The sequence below is a fragment of the Perca fluviatilis genome, chromosome 6, assembly GCF_010015445.1.
Source record: "Perca fluviatilis chromosome 6, GENO_Pfluv_1.0, whole genome shotgun sequence".
In the NCBI taxonomy this organism is placed as follows: Eukaryota; Metazoa; Chordata; class Actinopteri; order Perciformes; family Percidae; genus Perca; species Perca fluviatilis.
In genome coordinates this window covers 41,259,938-41,278,726 of record NC_053117.1, presented here as the reverse complement: position 1 = coordinate 41,278,726, position 18,789 = coordinate 41,259,938, and the positions used below count along the sequence as shown (strand labels likewise).

Genomic DNA, 18,789 nt, shown 5'->3' with positions numbered 1-18,789 from the left:
TGTTACCAACTTTAGTTAAAAGTTGCCATGACTTCTCCCATCTCGTGGGACGAACGCAGTGCAACCAGTGACCAGTAACATACGGTTTCAGCAGGAGGACCCAAATGCAAGACTCTTTCAGGCAGATGTGCAGAATAAACACACTTTATTTTGACTCAACAACTTACAAACTCACAACTACAGTACAAACAAACAGGACTCTCACAGGAACAAACAGAGAGAGACGAACCGACAAGAGACAAAGGAACAGAGGAACAGAGGGAGTGTAGAAATACACAGACCAATCAACAGAAAGACAGGGGATTGGACAAGACAGTAACGAGCAACAGGTGAGAGCAGAAACGGAGGGAAACTAACAAGACAGGAAGTGCAGACCATATAAGAGGATGGGCGGAGACAAAGACACATGACAGACAGGTACTCACAGAATACATGGAACATAGCAAAAAGCACAAATCATGGTTCGTGGTTTGACTGGTCATGACTGGTTGTCTGTACACTTACAAAGTTCTCAATGAATTGAAGTGTGGTGATATTTTGAGCTTTGTTAGTGGTGTAAAAATAGCGATCTACCCTCTTCCACGAAAACTTAGCATTAAGCTAATCAGCGGTTTGCGTTAGCTTGTTTCAAGCTAGAGACGCATTTGATTAGCATGAAAACGGTTTCTAGAGAACGGTCAACTCCGTACACATATGTTATTAACCCCTAGGTTCATTTTGCGCAGGAATTGTCCTTTAAAGTTGCATTGTACACATTATTCAACTTGTGTTATAAAAAAAGCGGGCAATTCCTAATCGTGCTGAAGGTTTTGTTTGAATGACGTTTCTGTGTTGAAAAAAGGATACAGAAGAATAATAAAGATATAGAATAACGTAGGTAAACAAAAAAGCCAAACGCTGTCGGAGCAGAGATAGACCTTTTTGTTAAAGAGTGAGATACTTTTTCTTTAACATGAAACAGCCCCGAAATCACCATCACCAAACTCCACCAGACTCCATGTAAATAATCAGGACTTTTATCATCGTAAAACACACTTCATTCAAAGTGGACAGAAACTAGATAAATCTATCAAAAGCCATCTTGGTCCATCTTTCCACTGTTCCAACAATCACCACTCTGGTTTGGTTGAAATAAACCCTTAATTCACCCATTTACATGTGGAGATATGCTGGCTCTATACACGCTAAAAGTAATGATTATTTACATGGAGTCTGGTGGAGATATGCTGGCTCTATACACGCTAAAAGTCCTGATTATTTACATGGAGTCTGGTGGGTTTGATAATGGTTTTGTGGCTGTTTCATGTTAAACAAAACTAAATCTTACACATTCACTTAGACAAAAAGAGGAAAATAGGGTGCAGGTGTAAAAATACCAAAGTTACCCTTTAAAGTGGTTTCTACTGTGCAATACTGCAGACAGTAATCATCACTCACATGTTTGTGCACATGCTGCTGAAGCAAACAGTGGCAGCTTGGCTCTTGCGTTTATCAGCTGCAGCCTCAGTTTGACTCAACGGTTGGACAGTTATAATTACATAGAACAAATACAGGGGCCGAGCAAATAAGAGTTTGAGACAGACAATAAACAAAGCCAAAGTGCAGTTTCTCTGATTTATCTGATAAAAAGGAACATCTCTCTTCATCCTGTCAGTGCTTCTCTGTCTGCGCTTCAACCAGGAGAAGGTAAGCTGCTAGAAAGATGGATTGTTTTTATGTGTTTCATGTACAAGTTTAAATACTCTACCAACAGCTAAATACAGTTCAAATGAAAAAACTATGTTTAATACATGGAGTTTGATATGTAAATGTGCGCACTGAAACTGTAAATTTGTTTTTGGAAGTTCAAAGCCCTGTAAGCTTTACATTTTTCTCAGTAGCCTAACATAAAATATGACTTTCTCTCAGTCAAACAAAAAGATCTATTAGTGATATTTATTTTGAGTTTAACACAAAAAAATTAGCTAATTTGCTTCAATCACCGAACCGACCAGACTCCATGTAAATAATCAGTACTTTTAACGTGTATAGTGCCAGCATATTTCCACCAGACTCCATGTAAATAATCAGGACTTTTAGCATGTATAGAGACAGCATATCTCCACCAGACTCCTTTTAAATAATCAGGACGTTTAGCTTGTATAGAGCCAGCATATTTCCACCAGACTCCATGTAAATAATCAGGACTTTAGCGTGTATAGAGCCAGCATATCTCCACCAGACTCCATGTAATAATCAGGACTTTTAGCGTGTATAGAGCCAGCATATCTCCACATGTAAATGGGTGAATTAAGGGTTTATTTCAACCAAACCAGAGTGGAGATTGTTGGAACAGTGGAAAGATGAACCAAGACGGCTTTTGATAGTTTTATTTAGTTTCTGTCAACTTTGAATGAAGTGTATTTTATGATGATAAAAGTCCTGATTATTTACATGGAGTCTGGTGTTGTTTAGTGATGGTGATTTCGGGGCTGTTTCATGTTAAACTAAAAGGATCTTACTCTTTAACTAAAAGGTCTATCTCTGTAAGGATCCTTTCCATAATGTTGTCAGACACTTTGAATAATAATCTGAGTCTGTCAGCGGCAAAAACAGAACTTTTAGTGGACGCTAACTGATGCTGATCATCTGTCCTGTAGGGTTACATTACAGCCTGGTTCACGGCTTCATGTTACAGCAATGTCGCTCAATACTCGACCAGTTTAAATGCATGGGGTAAATAAAAGAGCCTTTAAGACCAACTTTTATTTTTGGAGTTTTAGTTCGGTTTTTTTTCTGTATACATATGTTTCTGTCTTTGTGAAGTACTTTCGTGCAAAATTTGTTTTTGTTTTTAAGTGCTTTCCTACATAAATGAAATAAAAACTTAAACTTTTACTCAATCAAATGAAAAAGAACATATTTAACCCTTGTGTTGTCTTCCCGTTGACTGCAACTTTGTGATTTTCTGTGTCGAAATTTCAACATTTTGTCGTTCTTTTTCGACACTTTTCTTGACGTTTTTATCGATTTTATTCCAATGTTCTTGTCACTTTTTTGGCAAGTTTTTTGTCACCTTTGGTGATGTTTTTGATGTTTTTTTGGTCACTTTTTTCAGCGTTAAAAAAATAAATGTTTTAGTCAATTTTAATCTTGCATTTTTACACTTTTCTCAACTTTTTTGTCGAATTTATTCCAGTGCTTTTGTCATTGTTTGGCAATTTTTTGTCACCTTTGGCCTTTGTTTTTGATGGTTTGTTTTGATCATTTTTGTCAGCGATAAAAAAATAAGTTTTTGTAGATTTTGCCATCATTTGTCACTTTTCCAAACTTTTTTTTGTCATAGTTCTGATATAAAACGTTTTTGTCAAATTTGACAACAGGAGGTGTCAAATTTATTTTATTTGGAGTTTAACACTCGATCATCTGATTTGCTTTCTTTGTGGGTGTAATTTCAAATTCACATGTAACTAAACCCTGATTTGATTTGTGCATGGCCTTCAGAAGAAATGACAGTTTTGAGCAACAGCAAACGTTGTGTAACACGAACAAACAATGAAGCTGAACTTTTGAACTTTTGTCTTAGTTCACAATGACGATGCGTGCAGCCGTGGGTCTCTGGGTCCTATCAGCGGTGATCTGCGTGGGCAGAGGTCATCACCATCCCGATCATTTGGGTCACGGCAACGACAAGGCCAGCCAAGACACCGTAGAGGACGGCAGCGCCAACAGCGTCTCCCTGGTGAACGAAGCAAACCAAGAGTTTTCCTTCCGACTCTACAGGCAGTTAGCAGCTCATGCTGACTCACAGGGAAAGAATATCTTCTTCTCCCCGGCTAGTGTGTCGACCGCCTTGGCTGCGTTGTCCGTGGGAGCGCAGGGGGAGACTCACCGTCAGCTTTTCAGTGGTCTGGGTTTCAACAGCTCCCTCCTGACTCAGACAGATGTGGACCAGGCCTTCCAGAGGTTCCTCCAGAGGGCCAACAACACATCTCAGGAGGACGCCAGCGAAGGGACCTCTGTTTTCGTGGACAACGGCTTCAAGCCAAAGCCGGAGTTCCTGCAGACCCTGAAGCATTCGTACCTCGCAGATGGGTTCAGTGTGGACTTCAGCCAAGCCGCAGAAACTGCTGATACCATCAATAAGTACGTGGAGGAGAAGACCAACGGGAAGATTGACAAGCTGGTGGAAAACCTGGATCCAAGCACAGTCATGTATCTCATCAGCTACATCTACTACAAAGGTAAGAAGGTCCTGTGGGATGAGATCTAGTCAGTCTGTAATAATCTAATGTAATAATGTATGATCTGTTTACATATTTTGAGGTTAAATTGAACGTATCAAACCACAAGTTGTGTATTATTTCTGCTCATTGTGTAACAGGAAAGTGGGAGAGTCCGTTTGACCCTGAGCTCACCAAGCAGGACGACTTCAACGTGGACGAGAACACCAAGGTTCAGAGTTTCTCTCTTAATACATAAAAAATTATTTGAGTCCCAGTAATTAACAGGGGCGTAGCCAGACATCGTAAACATTCAGGGTTCAGCCCAAACCTAGAGCGAGGGTCTGTTGGGAATTCTTTATTTACGAAAGATATATAAAGTATTTTTCATGCCGTTAACACAATTTGGGAAAACTGATAGTAGATAAAACCCTAATTTGTTGTTGACAGATGCTGTTTTTTCAACCTTTTTGCCGTTTTTGGATGAGAAAAAGGATATATACTGTTAACACAATTTGGGAAAACCTGAATTTGAAAATCTGAAATTGTAACTAATTTGTTCTGCTTTTTTCAACCCTTTTGCATCATACTAAACATTGTACACACTTCATACTCCACAATATACACAATTTATACTACACACTATACTATACACACCTTATACTACACACTTCATACTACACACTGTACACACTTTATACTACACACTTTACTTTATACTAGACACACTTGAGAGAAAAAAGGCTGAATGGGTTTGATTCCCAGTCCAATTAAGCATCATCGTTCATTCTGTGTGTCTTCATGTTTAAATTGTCATCGTCCAGGTTTCAGTCGACATGATGAATATGGAGAAACGTTTCCACACCTACCACGACCACGATCTGAACACAACGGTCCTTCAGCTCCCCTTAAACAGCTCCTACTCCATGCTGCTGATGCTGCCTGACGTCATGGCAACACTGGAGAACGCCATTTCCCCGAACCACGTCACCAAATGGTTGAAGGCTATGACGAGACCCAGGTTAGGAGAATCTTAATGTATGCTTCTAATATGTGGAAGGTTTGATACTGAATAAGGTACACAGCTTGGTCCTGTCCGATAGAGACTGTCCCCCCCCAAAAAAACACCCCGATGAGTTCCAGCATCATTCTGACCTATATTTACGTTTGTAGTGGCGGCGACAGCTAGTGGCAGTAGTAGTTCTGACGGGAGCAAAGCAGGAAGTAAGATGAGGAAGTATAAGAGCGCCAAATGTCCTGGTATGGAGGCAGATTGGGGGGGATGTGTCGAACAAACACAGAACTTTCACTCAGGAGACCGGCATTGTCCCGTTTTTAAAGAAAAGGAAACTGTAGTCTGTAGTTGTTAATTGGTCTGTAATTGTATGGTCATTATTGTGCATCTGCTTTAATCTTTTACTCTTTGTTTATGTGTCCTTGAGTATCAAGAAAGGTGCCGATAAATAAAATGTATTATTATAGTTTTAACTTTTTATCAACTTAATTAAGTCTTTTTTTTCACCAAGGAGGAAAGGATCTCTACAGAGATAGACCTTTTAGTTTAACATGAAACTGCCCTGAAATCACCAAACTCCACCAGACTCCATGTAAATAATCAGGACTTTTAGCGTGTATAGAGACAGCATATCTCCACCAGACTCCATGTAAATAATCAGGACTTTTAGCGTGTATAGAGCCAGCATATCTCCACATGTAAATGGGTGAATTAAGGGTTTATTTCAACCGAACCAGAGTGGTGATTGTTGGAACAGAGGAAAGATGAACCAAGATGGTTTTTGATAGTTTTATTTATTTTCTGTCCACTTTGAATGAAGTGTGTTTTACAATGATAAAAGTCTTGATTATTTACATGGAGTCTAGTGGGTTTGTGATGATGATTTTGGGGCTGTTTCATGTTAAACTAAAAGGATCTTACTCTTTAACAAAATGGTCTATCTCTGTAGGGATCCTTTCCATATTGTTGTCAGACAGACAATACTAATCTGAGTCTGTCAGTGATAAAAACAGCATAGTTTAAGGCCCTCATGGCCAAATTAAACTCCTGGCCTGGTCTGATTCACTGAATATATGCCCCCTCCCCAATGTTTTAGGAAACATGATGTATATGTTCCAAAGTTCTCCATCAAGACTTCTTACAACCTCAACGATGTGCTGTCAGAAATGGGAATGACAGACATGTTTGGTGATCGGGCAAATTTGAGAGGCATTTCAGAGGAGCAAGGACTGAAAGTCTCAGATGTAAGTAAACAGAGCACATGTTTTATGTTATTTCACACATATTCCATTCGTCTGTCGTCTCACTTTCTCTGCGTTGCATCACAGGTTGTGCACAAAGCTACGCTGGACATGGACGAGACCGGAGCCGAAGCTGCGGCTGCCACAGGGATCAGCATCATGCCTATGTCTGGCTTTTGGGGCCCTGTCCCTGTGTTGAAGTTCAATCGTCCATTCATGGTCCTCATCACTGAACGCAACACTGAGAAAATCCTCTTCTTGGGCAAGATTATCAACCCAACCATCTGATGATCATCACTTTGTGCTCGAGCACAGCTGTTGCATCTCATATAAAGGAGTCAGAAGAACTTTTGTTTTGTTGTCTCTTGCTTTATTGAGAGTGTAAACAGTTTTTATATAATGATCTTTAAAGGTAAAGTAATGTGGTGATAAAATATGATCCACTTCCATCAGCATTTGGTATCCATTTATAACAGAGATCATCTTTAAACAAATACAATGGAGCTCAATAGTGACCGCCCACTTTTTGAACCACTCTTGTTCTGGCAGCGGTGGCAGAAGTATCGCAATCCTTTACTTAAGTAAAAGTACTACTTCCACACTGTAAAAGTACAAGTCCTGCTTTGAAAATGTTACTTCAGTAAAAGTCTGTAAGTATCATCAGGAAAATGTACTTAAAGTATAAAACAGTTGATAAACAGTTGATTTCATACCGACTTGTGTCTTCTAGAGGAGCAGAAACTTTGTTTCACAACCTCACAGCTCGGGGTCAGTCTACCTTGGATGGTTTAGACATTGTGGCTAATAATCAAAATCCTTATAGAGGAAATGAATTGGATTTTCAAAGTAGGCTGGACACAAAACTAAAGTGTGAATGCTGTACAGTATGTTCAAAGGCTGACAGTACACTGGATTGCTGGCTTGAATGTTTAAGGAGTAGTTGAAGTAGTAAGAATAGTTGACAAAGTGAAAATGGGTTAATTTGGTATGAATGTTATTGAGAAGTTAAATAATACGAAAAAAATTTGAAAGATGGGCAATATTATGTTTAGAAAATGCTGACTCGAAACTGGAAATCGCTTAACCCTTGTATGGTGTTCGGGTCTGTGGGTTTGCTAAATGAAAAATGTTGCTATTATTTCTTCAAGCTCAAACTCATTGGCCTTGGCTCATTTTCTGTAGAGAACATAAAACATAACTTATTTTCAATGACTGCACACACTACACCTACACATAACTATTACATATGAGGTGTTCGGGTCTACTGGACCTGAGTGTATTTAATTTTAGGTGCTATGAAACTATGTTGTCTTTCTGCACCTGCTATTCCCACAAAGTTACAAACTTTTTACATTTTAAGCACGTTAACCTGTTCTGATTAAGTTATAAGAGATAAGCACCAATAATGATCAAAAAGTCTTTTTTTTTTACCTTTTTATAGGTTTGATGTATATATCATTGGTAATTGAGCTAAAGTTGTTAAGAAAGCAGGTTTAGTTAAAACTCTGAGTTGGTTAACCCTGAGATGAGGGAAACTCTGGGTTTTCCGTTTCAGAAAGAGAGGTAACTTAACCTCAGAGTCAGTTACTATGGTAACTGAGTCTGTGAACCTAACCTGGTCGGGAGCAGGTTTCTTCTCACTCATTTCCTCAGTCATTCATTCAGTCTGTATCAGACGCATTTTAATGCAGTTTGTTATCTGCATGAATAAAAAAACGTATTGGTTTATGTTAGGCAGATTATAAAAACATTTTTCTCAATCATGTCATGTCCTTTTGTCGACGATCCCGTTGATAAAAAAGCTGTATTAATTCACAGAGAGTTTACATCGGGAGATGATATTGAGTCCCGACTATAGATGTATTTTCATTTCCACATAACCGATTTGAGAGGTATTTTTTTATCACAGTCCATTAGATATGTAGATACCTTATCATCCTCATATCACTAACATTAGATATGTAGACACCTTATCTGTCCTCATATCACTAACATCAGCCATCGTGGACAGGTCCATTAGATATGTAGATACCTTATCTGTCCTCATATCACTAACATCAACCATCGTGGACAGGTCCATTAGATATGTAGATACCTTATTTGTCCTCATATCACTAACATCAACCATCGTGGACAGGTCCATTAGATATGTAGATACCTTATTTGTCCTCATATCACTAACATCAACCATCGTGGACAGGTCCATTAGATATGTAGATACCTTATCTGTCCTCATATCACTAACATCAGCCATCGTGGACAGGTCCATTAGATATGTAGACACCTTATCTGTCCTCATATCACTAACATCAGCCATCGTGGACAGGTCCATTAGATATGTAGACACCTTATCTGTCCTCATATCACTAACATCAGCCATCGTGGACAGGTCCATTAGATATGTAGACACCTTATCTGTCCTCATATCACTAACATCAACCATCGTGGACAGGTCCATTAGATATGTAGACACCTTATCTGTCCTCATATCACTAACATCAGCCATCGTGGACAGGTCCATTAGATATGTAGACACCTTATCTGTCCTCATATCACTAACATCAGCCATCGTGGACAGGTCCATTAGATATGTAGATACCTTATCTGTCCTCATATCACTAACATCAACATCGTGGATAGGTCCATTAGATATGTAGACACCTTATCTGTCCTCATATCACTGACATCAACAACGTGGACAGGTCCATTAGATATGTAGAAACCTTATCTGTCCTCATATCACTGACATCAACATCGTGGACAGGCTTTAACATCCAGCAGATTCTTTGGGTCGCATTACGTTTTTTGCAAACAGCAGTTTTCTTTATAACAGTGTAGCGGATCATACTGTAATAGTAAAGCCACTGTATGCAGAGCAATCAGAAAAGTGTGACTCCCTCTGAAATGTTTTTAAACGTCTTTGTAGTGTTCCCTGGACACAAACCAGTGAGAGCCATTAAAAATAAATAAATGATTATACATTATAGTTCTGTTAATGATCATGGTGCTGCAGCCTCAGAATGGGATTAGTATAGTTTACTTTTTCGCCCGCAGGATTGCACCTAAATGAAATTATAGGTGTAATACAATTCCAGTTTTCACCAGTAATATTATAAGTTAACTGATTAAATATGAAATTAATACACTGTTAACCCCTTAACACTCCTGTAAAATTAGCCAAAAACGCCTATCCAAGGCATACCCATAGTAAATTGGAAGCTGTTCTTGAACCATTTGTTCTACATGCATGTTTATGGTTTCTTTTGAAAGGTAACACTCTGAGGCTTCTTTCCCAACAGTTAGAATTAATGTAAGTGCTATTGGCTTTGAGTAATAGAAGTTTGAATATACTGGAAAATATTTTTTTTATGTCCGTCTGCATTATTTTTTATAGCAAAATGCCTGTAGATGACTTTTGCTGGGACCTATTAGTCTGAAAACACAATGGGGCTATAGCATGAAGTCTTACACAGTCCCAGTTGAAATTTCATATCAATATCTCATAAAATGAATATTCTACACCCGTTTTTGTAGGGGATATGTCTAGGCGTTCACAACGGACATTTTAGTGACTCTAAAAGGACCCTTGGTAATGATGGTCACATACCTAGACTAAAAGACCGCTACCCATGAACATTTGACATTACAGTCATCATTCAGGGCTCTATTGAAAGGTTACATTAAGAGCTATCCTCTCTATATCCAGAATCACTATCAGTATTTCTGACACAGAGTAACAGAAGCATAAACACAATCAATTGCAGTTTTCTAACTTTGTGTGTGTGAAAAAAGTCAAAACAAGTGGTAAGGTGGAAAAGTACTGTATAAAAAGGTAACAAAATATTTACAGCTGTTAACATATCTAAATAAACATATTTACAATTATGTATGTACAGGTTATCTGCTACATGCAACAAAGCACAAAGAACGTTTGAAGACACAAAAAGGACCCTTTCGTAAAAATTTCAAATAAGTGCTATGGTGAAAAGTAGTGCAAAAAAGCATTACTATAAAACTATTTACATATTATCTAAATCCACATATTTAGAGGTTATTGGCAACATGCCAGACATTGTAAAAATCTCAAGTGACAAAGCACAAAGGACATTTGAAGACCCATAAAGGAACCGCTGGTAAAAATGGTCAACAAAGTAAAACAAGTGCTATGCTGAAAAGTATTGCGTAGTACTATTATATAACTTTTTACATACACATATCTATAAATTGCAGGAACCCAGCAAATCAAATCCATACTTCACTGTTAACCGGCCGCCACTAAATAAACCTGTATGGAAAATGAGCACCTGTGCTGATGTGTTAAATTAGTTAATGATCATATGACATAAGACAGCACAATCTCTCCTTCTCTCTTTGCGCACACAGACACACACGGTCCGCATCTGGTGGTTGATGAACGCAGATATGTGCTGCAGGCACATTTTCAACAGCCACTGTACTAGTATTTACAATTACAGGTTACTGGCAACACGCCCGTCATTATAACAGTCACGGCCAGCGACAAAACACAAAGGAATATCGCGAGGTGGAGCACTTCACTGGTGTCTTTGCATGACACTGCCTGCACTTAAGCCGACCAGCAGTGCTGTGCCCACTGATATACACTGGCCTGTGATGTGCTCCACGGGAGCAGGAGGTGGTTCGGGTGTGGCTGTGGAGGAAGACCCCGCCTTTGCCAGCTCCACTGCAAGCGTCTCTCTGAATGCCTTCTGATGCAGAGGTACCTCTCCTTTACCAATTGGCAAGGTCCTTCTGGAGGAGGAAGGCGTTCACAAGTGCGATGTCCATGAAGTGGTAAAACAGAGTCTTGTACCACCGTTGGGTCTTTTGCAGGACTTTGTAATACCCTATGAGGGCATCTGAGTGGTCCACTCCACCCATGCACCTACAGTAGATGAACAGACAATATACAAAAACATTAATGTATACAGCACACAAATAACACTTCCAAGAGCATACATGAAAATGTAGTTGAATATATAGTACGTACCGGTTGTAGTCCTTCACCACTGGTGGAACTGAGACGTCCTTCAGCTGCCACTGCCCATCTGCACCTTTGACCCTCCTCTGCACTGTGTCCTCTGCGTGGGCCCTGTGGAGAGTTGAGCACAGAAAAACATCCCTTGTGTCTCGCCACTGAACAAAGAGCAAGGAGCCATTCCTGATCCAGCGTATGCTGCCACGGGGAGATTTTGAGACCAGAATGTTGACCTTTGACCTTGGGAATCCGATTCTGTTTGTGCGGATGGTTCCGCATGCCCAGATCCTCTTAAGAAGGAGGTCACGAAACAGGATTGGACTTGTATAAAAATTGTCCACAAAGACCTTATAGCCAGTGCCCAGCAACTGTACATCAATTAGCTCCATCACTGCCTCATAACTGAGTCCCTTACCACTGTTTCCCTGACACTTTCCCTCATAAACAAAAAAGTCCCATGTATAACCGTTCCTGGAGTCTGCCAGAACAAAGAGTTTATAACCCCAGCGAACAGGCTTGTTTTTCATGTATTGTTTCAGACCAGTGCGCGGGCTTTGAAGCAAACCATTCTCATCAATGGCGATTTCCTGGCCAGGGTGATAGTTTCTTCTACAGGAGTCCCTCATCTCCTCGTGAGCGGCTTTATCTTACCCAGGCGGCGAGGCTCCTGTGCCTCTCCTTTCATCATTAGCAGCATCCCCCACAGAGCTGCTGAGGTGAAGGGACTGGGAGATCCTGAGGAACTTTTTACCAGTCATTATCTGCCCCGTCTCGGGAACGGCAAGCTATAAAGATGACCCCCACGCCAGTAATCAGTGAAAGAAAAGCATTTGACTACACCCATGTAAACAACTAAAGACATGAATGCAAACATGTCCTGCAATGTCAGATCAATCCACGGGATAGAGGGTGTTGAATGGTGTGTTGATCCACAGTTGTTGGTGGTGTTTTGAAGTATTGTCTTCAAAACAGAGTTGGTAAAAATAGTTGAAACAACTGGAGGGCTGTGTAACGCAGTAGCGCGTATGAGCTGGGGTCCTGGGACATTTCTGGGTCTGAAGGTGGGCTGTGGTGGTGTGATGTCTGGAACGTCAACATCATTCCACCTCTCTTCAGATGGGCTGGTTGATCTGGCTTGACTGCAGCCTCTCCCTTTTCCTCGTCCTCTACCTCTTTGTCTCCTGCTGTTCTGGGGAGTTGGAAGATGAGGCTCCTCACCTGATGAACTGTCCTGCTGCTCTACGCCTCTCCCTTTTCCACTACCTTGTCCTCTACCTCTTGGTCTCCTGCTGTTCTGTGGAAAAGGAAGCTCCTCACCTGATGAACTGTCCCTTTGCTGCTCAAACCCATGGGCCCCTTTTTCCCCCTGGTGCAGATGTAGCTGGCTCCCAATCCATATCTACATCACATTTCCTATAATGTGAAAATAAAGAAATAACAGTAATTACAACTAATGTTCTGAATGCGAAGCCACCAAAAAATATTAACAAATGTGTAGATATTACCATAGATATTTACATAAATACAATAACAGCTCCAAACTTGTAATGCAGTATTTACTCAAACGTTTTCTTTTGCAACACTTCTTGCAGTAAATGTGGAGCAACATAAATGTGTAACATTAGCTGTGGAGCTCTCAGCGAGAAGAGTAAGCGAGGAGGGGTTGCCTTTAGATGAGAGACAACTTTGTCTGGCTCATTTAGTGTTACGTTAGCATGATAGTTTGGTGAAATTAGCAAGCTAGGGTTAGCTTAGCGAACTGTCCATTCTCTAAATTAGTAAACATTTAAATCATCTAAACACTCTTCAACAGTCAAACTGAAGCAGACGGTGAGCTCCAGGTCACAGCCTGTCTAAATATACAGTAACGTTATATACGTAAAATACTCACTTGTCGAGAGTAATGTCTCCTCCCTGTAAAAACATGTCCTCTGCCACGGAGTCGATGCAAGACATTTCACTGTCTTTCTCAGACATTTCCTCCTCTGACTCGTCGCTTTCACGTGGCCGAGTACACTCTTCCACTGCCTCTTGGAGGGTATATCTTCTTGACTTGCTAATTTTCGCCATTCTCAACTTCTCGTTCGTTTAGGATGCAGAAAGTAGTGGGACGTATTTTTGCCGGTGTTTGCACTAGACAGATCATTCCTTTGTTTAGGATTGTAAATACCCGCGAAAGCATCAGTTCCCCATATTGAAAAGTTGATTGGCTATGCAAAACGTCAGTCATCGGCACAACCAGTTGCAATTGGCACAAAATAAAAAGGCGTACACCTTCTTTCCGCAGGGCCTCGTTGGCTATTCTAGGCTGTAGACGAGGCCAGGAAGGTCCTATTGGTTCAAGTGAGGTGTCAATCGAAAGGTCAGAGTGCAGGGGCCATTTTGATATCAGATACCGGCAAGGAAATATATGCAAACAAGATTTACTCCAGGAAATACAGTAAAATATTAAATAACTGCCGCGAAATTTGAAATTTAAAAACAGCTGTCCGTGGATATATTTTAATGTCATAATATGTTTGGACTAAATAGTTTACTGGATTTGATAGTCTGGACCTTTGTCAATGTAACAAGACCGTTTTTGTCAGAATATTACGGATCTGTGGATTACAATGAGGCTTCAAAGGTGAGTTACCTCAATTTTGTAGTTGTTTGTTACTCAGACAGAGGGGATGCTTGTACCTGCTGTTGTTATCGTGTCTTGGAATAGATTGTATCAGTGAAATCACAAGAGTTTTAGCTTTCTAAAGATGTGTGGCATGAGTAACTACTTAAATATAGGAGCTGTATACATAGCATCACGTGTTAAAAAGACGCCGACGGCCCGTGGGCGGGCCGTCGGAACGTTAAGGGGTTAATGCGTACGCATTGACTCGAGCAGCAATCTTCTCCCACACCAATTCTCTCTCTTTTGCAGCAGCAATTTTTTAACGAAATACATTTTCAAACCATACACAGTAGGTTCAAACTCACTGTTGATTGAACCAACTCAAATCAGCTGTTCTGAAACCGGTAAATCAACTCAGACATCAGGGTTAGACTCAGAGTTTGTTAAACCTCCTTTCTGGAACGGACCCCATCCCCACGAACCGTAACAAACAGTGTTCCAGCCAATAGCCGACAAGAAGGATCTGGTTGAGCCATCACTGCAGCACCGTTAGCACGTAGGCTACTTTCACAATGCATATTCATGACTCAACCAACTCCTTCTTGTCTGGAACACTGTTTGTTATGGTTCGTTGTGCAGGTTGTTTTTGTTGCCGTTTGTGGAGCCTGGGCTGTCTACAGAGACCGCGATTTTTTACAGTGTGTTCAGGGGACAGGCAGCTAGCAGATAGTGAGGAGATGTTTTTACAGTGTGTTCAGGGGACAGACAGCTAGCAGATAGTGAGGAGATGTTTTTACAGTGTGTTCAGGGGACAGGCAGCTAGCAGATAGTGAGGAGATGTTTTTACAGTGTGTTCAGGGGACAGGCAGCTAGCAGATAGTGAGGAGATGTTTTTACAGTGTATTCAGGGGACAGGCAGCTAGCAGATAGTGAGGAGATGTTTTTACAGTGTGTTCGGGGACAGACAGGTAGCAGATAGTGAGGAGATGTTTTTACAGTGTGTTCAGGGGACAGGCAGCTAGCAGATAGTGAGGAGATGTTTTTACAGTGTGTTCAGGGGACAGACAGCTAGCAGATAGTGAGGAGATGTTTTTACAGTGTGTTCAGGGGACAGGCAGCTAGCAGATAGTGAGGAGATGTTTTTTACAGTGTGTTCAGGGGACAGACAGCTAGCAGATAGTGAGGAGATGTTTTTACAGTGTGTTCAGGGGACAGGCAGCTAGCAGATAGTGAGGAGATGTTTTTTTACAGTGTGTTCAGGGGACAGGCAGCTAGCAGATAGTGAGGAGATGTTTTTACAGTGTGTTCAGGGGACAGACAGCTAGCAGATAGTGAGGAGATGTTTTTTACAGTGTCTTCAGGGGACAGGCAGCTAGCAGATAGTGAGGAGATGTTTTTTACAGTGTCTTCAGGGGACAGGCAGCTAGCAGATAGTGAGGAGATGTTTTTACAGTGTGTTCAGGGGACAGGCAGCTAGCAGATAGTGAGGAGATGTTTGCTGTATGTGACAAAAAATGTAGCCTAAAAAATGTGTCACATCACTTAGAGCACCTTTAAACCATGTAAAGCTATTCTGATACAACCTCTAAATACAATTATGAACCTTAAAATGAGCATAACATCTGGGCCAATGGAATAGCCCTGGTATAGATTAACTAGGGCAAGGTGTGAGCATGCAGCAAACAGACCACTACATGCATTACAGACATAAAGTGAACAAGATTACAGATATGCAACAGATAAACATAAACATATAGGAAGTGATAAGAGAGTGTGATTAGCTACAGGAAACTACAGAGAGATACCGTTCCAATACTAGATGTATTGAACGTGCCCTGTGTTCGTTGGTTATCTATGACAGGAGCAGTGGCAGCAGCAGCCTCAGTTCCTTTCTCGGTGACCTCCACTAAAGCCTTGTGGAGGACTTTTGTCACTACCAGACCTTTGGCAGGAGACATGCCTGTCACAGAAGAGAACACAAAACATGACTTACTATGATATAAAGCCAGGGCCCCCCCCCCTACGACATGAATAGAGCACATTGATTTGTATTAACTTTAAACTGACAGGAGCCAGTTCTGTTATTTAACTGATTACACATATATGAGATATGATCCAGGCACATGTCCTACCAGAGAAGTGTGTGTTAGTGTGTGTGTGTGTGTGTGTGTGTGTGTGTGTGTGTGTGTGTGTGTGTGTGTCTGTGTGTGTATATGTATGTGTGTGTCTGTGTGTGTGTGTGTGTGTGTGTGTGTGTGTTGTTAGATCCCTGAGGTTAACCCCCGTATTGGAGGTCCTGTATGTGTGTCTGTGTGTCTGTGTCTGTGTTTGTGTGTATGTGTGTGTGTGTGTCTGTGTTTGTGTGTGTGTGTGTGTGTGTGTCTGTGTGTGTGTGTGTGTGTGTGTGTGTGTGTGTGTGTGTGTGTGTGTGTGTGTGTGTGTGTGTGTGTGTGTGTCTGTGAATGTGTGTGTCTGTGTGTGTGAGTGTGTGGCTGTGTGTGTGTATAGAAGCAGCTCGTTCCTAATCGTGCTGAACATTTTGATATTTGAATTAAGTTTCTATGTTAAAAATGTAGATGGAGTTAATGTTTGATAAAAGTGGTATGTAGGTATAATAATCCATGTGTAGAATAGTCCCACCTATGAGTGATTCATTGGTTAAGGTGGTAGAGGTCATGTCCCCAGCAAACAATTAGTCAGCGTGAATAAACACACAGATAGTTTAGGAATACAAGAAACTTTCAGCACTTTTATCAAAACTGCCATCAACTAGGGTGGCACGATATTGACGAAAAGTGATATTGCGATATCGATATTAATGTCGATATTTTTAAATATATGTAAAATTACAAAACTTACGGGAAAACCCATCAAAATAGATTCATAACAAATTAAAGAAGTTTTCTTACAACACAAGGTTTATTTCAACTGACGGTCATATTGGACTGGTCCAACATGAATATATAAATAAGGACCATGTCTACAGAACAGGACATGTTCTACTGGTTGGACAGTATAAAATATATAAATAAGGACCATGTCTACAGGACAGGACATGTTCCACTGGTTGGATAGTATAAAATATATAAATAAGGACCATGTCTACAGAACAGGACATGTTCTACTGGTTAGACAGTATACAATATATAAATAAGGACCATGTCTACAGGACAGGACATGTTCCACTGGTTGGATAGTATAAAATATATAAATAAAGACCATGTCCACAGAACAGGACATGTTCTACTGGTTGGACAGTATAAAATATATAAATAAGGACCATGTCTACAGAACAGGACATGTTCTACTGGTTGGACAGTATAAAATATATAAATAAGGGCCATGTCTACAGAACAGGACATGTTCTACTGGTTGGACAGTATAAAATATATAAATAAAGACCATGTCTACAGAACAGGACATGTTCTACTGGTTGGACAGTATAAAATATATAAATAAGGGCCATGTCTACAGAACAGGACAAGTTCTACTGGTTGGACAGTATAAAATATATAAATAAGGACCATGTCTACAGGACAGGACATGTTCCACTGGTTGGATAGTATAAAATATATAAATAAGGACCGTGTCTACAGAACAGGACATGTTCTACTGGTTGGACAGTAAAAAATATATAAATAAGGACCGTGTCTACAGAACAGGACATGTTCTACTGTTTGGACAGTATAAAATATATAAATAAGGACCATGTCTACAGAACAGGACATGTTCTACCAGTAATCTTAATGTGTAAAGTAACTAGTAACTAAATTAACTAGTAACTAAAACTGGAACAGATGAATGTAGTGGAGTAACAAAAGTAGCTAGCAACTAAAGCTGTAACAGATGAATGTAGTGGAGTAACTAAAGTAACTAGTAACTAAAGCTGGAACAGATGAATGTAGCAGAGTAACTAAAGTAACTAGTAACTAAAGATGTAACAGATGAATGTAGTGGAGTAAAAAGTACAATATTTCTCTCTGAAATGTAGCGGAGTAGAAGTAGAACATTAAAACATATATATATTATTATTATTATATGGTTCATGGTTAATGTTTCCAGCATTGAGCTCAAAGCACCACTGTGCCTCAGTGCAGCCTGGCAGAGCTGCCAGCAGGCTGTACACTCTTAATATTCTTAGTCTTCTTTGTTTCTGCTTTATTCAGGAAAGTTGTCAGACAGGACCTAGTGGCAGTGTGTCCTGGTTTGGTTAGAGTCTGTACGCTCCCCACTCATTAATAAGAATGTATGAAATACATTTTCCTCCTCGAGGACACCGCTCAACTAACTGACTTAGTCTTCCTGGTATTCAGAAGGTAAATAAAAGTCTGCTAAGGTTTGTGTAAACTAAATAGAAAATACATGTGTGTTTGTCTGTCTGTGTGTGTGTCTGTGTGTGTTCCAGATGTTTTATTTTAAATCTAAAGATCAAGTGATGTTTTATATTATATATGAAGAAATATGAATTGTCTTTAATGCATCATCCCGTGTAATTATGGTGTGTGTTGTGTAAGAAATTTGAGGACAGTAGCCGTCAAAAAAGGCCTGTTTCTCTTCTCCTGGTATTTATTGTATGATTTAATACAGGAGGCAGTTGGTGGACATGGCTACACTTGGAAGCTCATGGTGCCTCGTGACCAAAATGTAGGAATATCTGTGCCGGTCGCAGACATGTAACCATGGAGTTCACCGGACTTAAAACTTTGGCTCTGTTCTTATCGTTAGAA

General features: G+C 40.2%; 2 protein-coding genes across 2 annotated transcripts; one reads left to right on the top strand and one right to left on the bottom strand.

Annotated features, from left to right (window-relative positions):
* Positions 1–1,540: 1,540 nt before the first annotated feature.
* On the top strand, positions 1,541–6,810 carry LOC120560210 (alpha-1-antitrypsin homolog). Its single transcript, XM_039802484.1, has 6 exons — positions 1,541–1,686; positions 3,566–4,223; positions 4,364–4,434; positions 5,027–5,223; positions 6,314–6,461; positions 6,546–6,810. The coding sequence occupies exons 2-6, from the start codon at positions 3,572–3,574 to the stop codon at positions 6,744–6,746; spliced, it is 1,269 nt and encodes a 422-aa protein (XP_039658418.1). The 5' UTR covers positions 1,541–1,686; positions 3,566–3,571; the 3' UTR covers positions 6,747–6,810.
* A 4,397-nt stretch (positions 6,811–11,207) lies between these two features.
* Positions 11,208–12,080, bottom strand: LOC120561097 (piggyBac transposable element-derived protein 4-like). The gene is made up of 2 exons (XM_039804053.1): positions 11,467–12,080; positions 11,208–11,361 (listed from the first exon to the last, which is right to left on the bottom strand). Exons 1-2 carry the CDS (start codon positions 12,078–12,080, stop codon positions 11,208–11,210), a joined length of 768 nt encoding a protein of 255 aa, XP_039659987.1.
* Between the last annotated feature and the right edge of the window lie 6,709 nt (positions 12,081–18,789).